Below are 9,343 nucleotides of genomic sequence, written 5' to 3'. Positions count from 1 at the left end.
TTGCTGCAAAACCTGATATTGGCATTTCTGGGGTATCATGACTCTCATTCCCCACATCACACATCCTTGGTACGTTGTAATTTCGTTTCTCCGCTGGAAATAAGGAGTCAGCTCCTTTCTGCCAGTAGCTGGCCATCCTGACATTGTGTAGGTGTACACTTTTGACATGGTCACTTCTTTCCTTGTCTCCTGTTTGATAACTGTGCTTGTGACCGGTAGTGCCTCGAACTGAGCGGTATGGAAAATGTCCACTGCATCCACACTCCTTTGTCTTTCTCTTGTACACGGCAGTCTGGATAATCCATCTGCATTTGTGTGGAGGGATGACGGCTTAAACTCAATGTCATACATATGACTGGCAAGGAACAAGGCGTATCGCTGTAACCTGGCTGCTGTCATTGCCGGAATGCCTTTCTTTGGACTGAAAATGGAAAGCAACGGCTGGTGATCCGTAACCAGTGTGAAACGCTTGCCATATAGGTATGCGTGGAATTTCTTGATGCCCCACACTAGCGCCAGTGCTTCTTTGTCGATTTGTCGATTTTCTCTGCATCATTCAACGTTCGTGACGCAAATGCAACTGGCCTCTGACCCATCTTTCAGTGTGTGTGAAAGGACGGCCCCTAAGCCATAAGGGGACGCATCACAAGCCAACTTCACTGGCTGTTCAGGGTCGTAATGCATCAGGACCAGAACAGGTGGGACTTCAGACACCATATCCAAAAAACAATCTTATAGGATTTATGCAAGGATTTAAGACCTACTTTAAAAAGGCAAACGCGTGCCCTTCCAGTGCCAAACGCGTGCCCTTTGCCATGATGCCATCAATGGGTTCCCAAATAAGAACGAAGCAATAGACGCACCCATATCACCATAAAATCACCATCCCAAAATGATTTCAACTATATGAGCACAAAAAGATTCCACTCTACGTATGTAGGTGATATGTGAGGCACAAAAGTCGCTGCTGAATGCGGAGGCCAGATGGAACGCACAACTCGTTCATTCTGCCATTTGCGTACTGGCATACTGTAACGGCTGTCAATGTCGTTCTCCTCCTCAGACGAGGAGGAGCATGGATCGGACCAAGATGCGGAGTAGGAGGTATTCATGATTTTAATGGCAAACCAACAAACACTACAAATAAACAAAACAACAAACGTGACTAACCTGCAACAGTCCTGTGTGGCCCAAACGCTAACACAGGAAACAAACACCCACAAAACACCAGTGAAACCCTGGCTGCCTTAGTATGACTCTCAATCAGAGACAAACGATACACACCTGTCTCTAATTGAGAATCATACCAGGCCGAACACAAAACCCAACATAGAAATAGAAAACATAGACTGCCCACCCAACACTCACGCCCTGACCAATAAAGACATACAAAACAAGAGAAAACAGGTCAGGAACGTGACACATACAGTTGAGCAGAAACATTTTGGGGATTTCACCACATGGGGAAGATTTTTTAGCAGGATCTGGAAAAGAAATCAGCCTTTTGTAAAAGCATTTCATTCAATTCTACTTCATTTATATGATAGAAGACATTAGCAGAATATGTTTTAATACCACACAAATGGACAAATGCAGACTAATGTGCATCTCCCTACTCAGGTAGGATACCATTTTATCTATTTTTTAATATCTATATTCATTTTTATTATTATTATTATTATTGTTATTGTATTTCATTGTTATTATTATTATTATTATTATTTATTAATCTAAACCAATACTTTAAATATGCAAAACTTGTTTTGTTTCATTCTGTTGAGACATTTTTGTAGGGTAAATTAAATTCGATCTGTCTTTTTAATTGTGTGCTGGTATTTAGTTTAAAATAGATTATTAGTAGGCCGTTTGTAAAATAAATATAATTAGCCTATTGCTGTCATTTGTTGGGTAGGGTAAGCACTAGCCTTTCTTGGTAATTGCTGCAAATTTGCCAGTTAAAAACTTTTATGAAGGTTTAAACCAGTTCGCAAATGTTTTGTTTCATTCTGTTGCGCCATAATGTTGTGTTTGCCACAATATACCGTACCAGTCAAAAGTTTGGACACACCTACTCATTCAAGGGTTTTTCCTTATTTTTACTATTTTCTACATTGTAGAATAACAGTGAAGACATCAAAACTATGAAATAACACACATGGATCCATGTAGTAACCAAAAAAGTGTTAAACAAATCAATATTTAATATATTACATTCTTCAAAGTAGCCACCCTTTGCCTTGATGACAGCTTTGCACACTCTTGGCATTCTCTCAACCAGCGTCACCTGGAATACTTTTCCAACAATCTTAAAGGACTTCCCACATATGCTTAGCACTTGTTGGCTGCTTTTCCTTCACTCTGTGGTCCAACTCATCCCAAACCATCTCAATTGGGTTGAGGTTGGGTGATTGTGGAGGCCAGGTAATCTGATGCAGCACTCTCCTTCTTGGTCAAATAGCCCTTACACAGCCTGGAGGTGTGTTGGATCAATGTCCTGTTGAAAAACAAATGATAGTCCCACTAAGCGCAAACCAGATGGGATGGCGTATCGCTGCAGAATGCTGTGGTAGCCATGCTGGTTAAGTGTGCCTTGAATTCTAAATAAATCACAGACAGTGTCACCAGCAAAGCACCCCCACACCATCACAACCTGATTACCCTAATAAAATGTATACACTTTAGCCTATTATTCTGAGGGCATATGATATGAAGGCAGTGATCACCGGCGCTCCAACTATCTGGCAGTTGAATTTGAGGTGAGGAAGAAAGTTTTATGGCAACCAGAGTTTCTCCTCTAATCGAATGCAATTATTATCTTTACTTTTACAAATCTGATCGAAATTCACAAATTAGCCTCTTTCTGTACTCCCACTTCTGTATAGCAGAGGCAGTAGCCTATCTGACAAGGATAAAGAAATGCATGTTGGTGTCGTAGCATGCTGCCGACCTATCTTTATCTCTCGCTCTCTCTCTCTCTCTCTCTCTCTCTCTCTCTCTCTCTCTCGCTCGCTCGCTCTCTCTCTCTCTCTCTCTCTCTCTCTCTCTCTCTCTCTCTCTCTCTCTCTCTCTCTCTCTCTCTCTCTCTCTCTCTCTCTCTCGCTCTCTCTCTCTCTCTCTCTCTCTCTCTCTCTCTCTCTCTCTCTCTCTCTCTCGCTCGCTCTCTCTCTCTCTCTCTCTCTCGCTCTCGCTCTCTCTCTCTCTCTCTCTCTCTCTCTCGCTCTCTCTCTCTCTCTCTCTCTCTCTCTCTCTCTCTCTCTCTCTCTCTCTCTCTCTCTCTCTCTCTCTCTCTCTCTCTCTCTCTCTCTCTCTCTTGGGATAGGCCTAAGCTTCTCTTTCTTTATATGTAGATTTTTTTAATGCTTTTTTTGACGGAACATTGCAGCGATGAGTCTCTCCAACAGCACTCTGGAGAGGTGTGCTGGGAATGGACAAGCAAAATATTTTGCGCCCAGCAAATGCCTTTGACAAAGTGGGCACTAGCTTATCACAGCTTGGCGTAGTCATCGTGCGCTCACCTGAATATAAGACCCATATGCTCACCTGGTTGACGACTGAAATGTACATATTTGTGGCATGGGGCACAAGCTTTGGCTCCTTTAGAAGTAGGGAGACTATGAACAACCTGTGCTGGGGGGTCTCGGGGGTCCTTCCGATCATGAATGAATTTTTGGGCAAATCTAAAGCTGACATTCGGCACCGCCCCGCCCATTTCTACACAATCTATATATGACCCTCTTTGGGGTCATTCTAGGGGTTACTTTTAGGTTGTAACATGAAGAATAAAATATGTTTCGTATTAACTAGGGCTTCTACATGTTAATGTGGCAGTGCGTAGTCCATGATTATGAACAATCCTGAATGAATCGTGAATAAAGATGAGTGAGAAAGTTAGACGCACAAATATAATAACCCCCAAAAATGTTAACCTCCCCTGTTATTGTAATGGTGAGAGGTTAGCATGTCTTGAGGGTGTCATATTTGTTTGTCTAACTTTCTCACTCATCATTATTCACGATTCATTCAGGATTATCCGTAATCATGGTAGCATCCACATTAATTTAGAAGTGTTTAGAAACATATTCTATTCTTATTTACAATAAAAGTGACTCCAAAATGACACAATAAATAATTGACCATTAATTTCTATTGTGCACTAAATAATCTGAAACACAATCAAAACAAACAGCAAATGCATCCAACAAATGTGTATAGTCACAAGCTTGACGTAGTCATTGTGTGCTATGAATGTGGGACCAATTTCTCACCTTTTTACTACTTTAATACACATACAAGTGAATTTGTCCCAATGCTTTTGCTCCCCTAAAATGGGGAGACTATGAACAAAAAGTGCTGTAATTTCTCAACGGTTCACCCGATATGAATGAAAATACCCCCAAATTAAAGCTGACAGTCGGCACTGTCACGCCCTGGCCGTAGTTATCTTTGTTTTCTTTATTATTTTAGTTAGGTCAGGGTGTGACATGGGGGATGTATGTGTTTTGTATTGTCTAGGGGTTTTGTATGTTTATGGGGCAGTGTGTAGTCTAGGGTTATGTATGTCTATGGTTGCCTAGATTGGTTCTCAATTAGAGACAGCTGTCTATCGTTGACTCTGATTGGGAACCATATTTAGGCAGCCATATTCATTAGGTAGTTCGTGGGTGATTGTCTATGTGTAAGTTGCTTGTGTCTGCACTTATTGTTTGTATAGCTTCACGGTCGTCGGTTTGTTGTTTTGTTTAGTGTGTAAAGTGTTTGTTTCGTTTCGTCTTCAAATAAAGAAGATGTATTGCTATCACGCTGCGCCTTGGTCCTCCTCTCTTTCACAATACGACGATCGTGACAGGCACTTTAACTTCATCTTTAAAAAATATATATATACATATATATTTCTTTTAACTAGGCAAGTCAGTTCATAGTCATTGCTTGATTTTAATTCCAAATTTCAATTCCAAGTATAGAGCCAAAAGAGGAAAAAAATGCTTCACTATCCCAATAATTACGGAGGGCACTGTAATTCATAACATAGGCCTAATAGTACAGTAGAGCTCTTTTTACTTGCACACAATATCATCGCCCGGTCCTGCCCTGGAGTCCACCGTCCTGCAACGCCCCAACCCAACACACCCCACTCAGCTTCAGGATCTTAGTGAAACATTCATAATTGGCCAAGGCCGGAGTGACAACCAACAGTACGGCAGACCCCCAGGGCCAGGACTGAGCAGACCAGCAGCTAGGGATTGCCTAAATAAGTATCTCCTCTGACGTAGGCATGTTTTCAATACTTTTGTCGTACTCTATTCCATATAAGTCATCCAGACCTTATGAAAGTTGCACAGTATACCCTTAATCTTGTAATAAATCAATTCGAATGATACATAACGTGACATTTCTGCTATTCTTTGTGATAAAGGTTGGATAACCAACCTTCCAATTAATGGCAATGCATTTCTTAGCCTCTGTAAATTCTAGGTTACACAGTTTCTTCTGATAACAGTCTCCAGTATCAACATTTCCAAGCAATCAAAAACTGGGAGAAGAGAGTCTCTAGACATGCAGAGATAAAAGAACCAGAATTCAGCCAGCCTTCACAAGAGCATAACATGCAAATATGTCTCCTTTTGTGTTTTACACCTGAAACCTCCAGCAGAGAAATTACATTTCTGAGTGCATGATATTCCGTTTCACTAGCATATAGTACGTTCTATGGATCGTCTTAAACTGCAGTAATTTATGTCTGAGATTATATGAACATGACTGGGAATTCTAACATATCAGTATCTATTCATCATCATTAATAGTGTCTCCCAGGTCTTCCTCACATTTTTGTTTGACATGTTTTGTGTCAATGGGAAAAGCCTCTATCAACCCTTGATACAGTTTGGAAATACACTTTAGGGGTTTGTAGGCTCTCTTAAAATAGTTTCAATCTTTGAAGCTTCTGGCTTGTCCAGTGTTTTCTGCACCGAGATAATAGTGTTGTATCTGCAAAAGTTCACCTCAGCACTGTCACAGACTCTGCAAAAGTTCACCTCAGCGCTGTCACAGACTCTGCAAAAGTTCACCTCAGCACTGTCACAGACTCTGCAAAAGTTCACCTCAGCACTGTCACAGACTCTGCAAAAGTTCACCTCAGCGCTGTCACAGACTCTGCAAAAGTTCTCCTCAGCACTCACAGACTCTGCAAAAGTTCACCTCAGCACTGTCACAGACTCTGCAAAAGTTCCCCTCAGCACTGTCACAGACTCTGCAAAAGTTCACCTCAGCGCTGTCACAGACTCTGCAAAAGTTCACCTCAGCACTGTCACAGACTCTGCAAAAGTTCACCTCAGCGCTGTCACAGACTCTGCAAAAGTTCACCTCAGCGCTGTCACAGACTCTGCAAAAGTTCACCTCAGCGCTGTCACAGACTCTGCAAAAGTTCACCTCAGCGCTGTCACAGACTCTGCAAAAGTTCACCTCAGCGCTGTCACAGACTCTGCAAAAGTTCTCCTCAGCGCTGTCACAGACTCTGCAAAAGTTCACCTCAGCGCTGTCACAGACTCTGCAAAAGTTCTCCTCAGCGCTGTCACAGACTCTGCAAAAGTTCTCCTCAGCACTGTCACAGACTCTTCCCTGGTTGCCTGACCCCGCTGAGACTCCTGTCGTCATCTGATCCTGCTCAGATGAGGCATGACAAAGAATTACCTTGGTGTACATTTATACATTATATTATCCAAGAATAGAATGAATGGTTCAATAATTGACATGACCATTGTTCCCAGATCCCAGACTCTAGCCTACCCATCAACTCAATATGGAACTTTGTATCCATTCACTGATTGTTATAGTATACTAGAAAATTCACCTGTAGACTGGTCTTCTCTGGCTGTCTGATCCTGCTGGCAGATCTGTCACCATCTGGTCCCGCTAAGACATGATGAGCATAGTGTTGTGTACTGACTGTACACCATGGCAGTGAAGCCTGTAGAGCTGTTTATACCGTGTCAGTGTGAAAAGTAGGGAATTAACTAGGGAAACTGACAGATCAATAACATTACATTGCTATACTGACTGTAATAGAAACTCACATTGCGCTGTCAAAAAAACATCAGAATATAGGTCTTCAATCGTTTGGCCGCTGGTTTCATCATTTGATTCGGGTCTAGTGTGATTGAGGCAAAAATAATAGCTGAAGTTAGTGAGCTAGCTACTAACGTTAGCCAACTCTTGGCTAGCTCTAATGGTACATCAACTGGAGAAAACCAGACAAGTTAATTTACTTCTGTTGAAACAGGACAAAAAGGCTACAAAACATTCCCATACACACGACAGCTGTTAGATACTGCTACCTGACAGATAGCTAGGGGCTAGAGCTGAACTGGCTGTGTGGTAGCTACTAGCTAGCTAGCGAGTTAATTTAAAGGTTAAAGGTTCATTTCAGACAGAACTGAACAGTCGAGAGGGGCTGAAACATTATGTAACATTAAATGTTAGTTATACTACTAACTCAGCATGCTATTTTAGAATGCTATTTTAGAATGTGGAAGGGGTCATGTCCCCCCCGTCCCCAGTGAAAGTTGCACCCCTGGGGCCTCCTGAGTGGCGCAGCAGTCTAAGGCACTGCATTGCAGTTCTAGAGGCGTTACTACAGACCTGGGTTCATTCCTGGGCTGTGCCACTACTGGCCGTGGCCGGGAGTCCCATAGGACGGCGCACAATTGGCCCAGCATCGTCCGGGGTTAGGGAGGGCTTGGCCGTGGGGCTTTACTTGGCTCATTGCGCTCTAGCGACGCCCTGTGGCGAGCTGGGTGCCTGCAGGCTGACCCCGGTCGCCAGTTGAACAGTGTTTCCTCCAACACATTGGTGAGGCTGGCTTCCGGGGGGGATCTGTCACGGTTAGGCCAAGGACGCCTAACTCCACCTTTGCCTCTCCCGAGCGTGTTGGGGCGTGGCAGCGATGAGAAAAAGGTGCGTAAAAAATATGTTTTTTGGGCAGAATTATGTGATGTTTTTTGTTTTGTTGGAGGTGCGTCTTAGTTTAGCTCTGAAAATGTAACATCTGAAAATGTTACCCTCTTCCATCTGTCGCCATAGGCGGCCGCCTAATCCTGCCTAATGAGCAGGCCGGCCTTGCTCGTGTTAGCGGACCAATATAGAGCTTGAAGAATCACTTTATCTCAGACAATCTAATCTCAGAGTGACAATCAGCTTCTAGTGTCATACTAGTGTCTCTTCTCTGACAGGGAGGCTATTGTGACCAGCATAGAGACACTCTGTGGAAGAGACTCCAGCACAGAGCTGCGACTGGTCCCAGTTTAACCACTCCTGGTACTCCTGGTGTGCTGCAAGATTATGAATATAGGAAGATGCTGAGGAACTGCTGCTCCAATATAAATCCCTGATCAGGCAATTCAGTAGTGTAATGACCTTGGCTACCTTGAGCCTCTTGGTTTGGAAACCTCTCTGGCAGGGTCCAATTGTCATGGAGCTGGAGATCTACCATTACTATGGACACAGCATAAGCGACCCCGGGGTTAGGTGTGACGTGATCTCTGACCTCTGACCCCTGAACCTGTGACCATCACCTGACCCCTGGTCTCTCTCCACCCCCCCACTCCTCCCCACACCTCCTCTCCTCTCTCTCTCTCCTCCCTTAATCTGTTCCGTTTTAGCCTTACCCACCTCTTTGTGTTGCCTCTCTCCCTCACTCCCTATGTTAGTCTGTCTAGACACCCCTCAGTGTAGTGTGGCTTTGTTTTGGGATGCATCCCAATAGTCTAGCACCCCTTCCTTTCCAGGGCTATGTGTCTCTCTTTCTCATCAGCCGGAGCTGGAGCTGAACCCTGCTAATCAGGTCAAACCCCCTTCTTTTTTTTACTTCCTGTAACTACACTCTTAGAAAAAAAGGTATATCTAGAACCTAAAAGGGTTCTTAATCTGTCCCCATAGGAGAACCCTTTGAATAACCCTATTTGGTTCCAGGTAGAATCCTTTACACAGAGGGTTCTGCATGAAACCCAAAAGGGTTCTACCTGGAACAAAAAAAAGTTACCATATGGGGACAGCCAAAGAACCAGCGTACCCCTAAGGAGGTCCAGGAAGTGCACAGTAAGAGTGACCCCATCATCACTATGCTGAAGGAATACATGCTATCCAATAACATGGTTTCTTTGGAGGAGATCAAGGTACACACACACACACACGTACACGCACACACACACACACGCACACACACAAAAGTATCAATCATTTCAAATTCTTTATATTAAGCAAACTAGACGGTACAATTTTGTTTTTTATTTATTTACGGAAAGCCAGGGGCACACTCCAACATAACTTACAAACAAAGTATTTGTGTTTC

The 9,343-nt window shown here is 43.3% G+C and overlaps 1 protein-coding gene across 1 annotated transcript; it reads left to right on the top strand.

Moving 5' to 3' along the window:
- The first annotated feature begins 1,044 nt into the window (after positions 1-1,044).
- On the top strand, positions 1,045-6,627 carry LOC139555400 (apolipoprotein A-I-like). The gene is made up of 2 exons (XM_071369147.1): positions 1,045-1,097; positions 5,955-6,627. Exons 1-2 carry the CDS (start codon positions 1,045-1,047, stop codon positions 6,625-6,627), a joined length of 726 nt encoding a protein of 241 aa, XP_071225248.1.
- Positions 6,628-9,343: the final 2,716 nt, after the last annotated feature.

The sequence above is a fragment of the Salvelinus alpinus genome, chromosome 26, assembly GCF_045679555.1.
Source record: "Salvelinus alpinus chromosome 26, SLU_Salpinus.1, whole genome shotgun sequence".
Lineage (NCBI taxonomy): Eukaryota > Metazoa > Chordata > Actinopteri > Salmoniformes > Salmonidae > Salvelinus > Salvelinus alpinus.
Note: the sequence above shows the minus strand (reverse complement) of the source record. Positions and strands in the feature narration are given on the sequence as shown.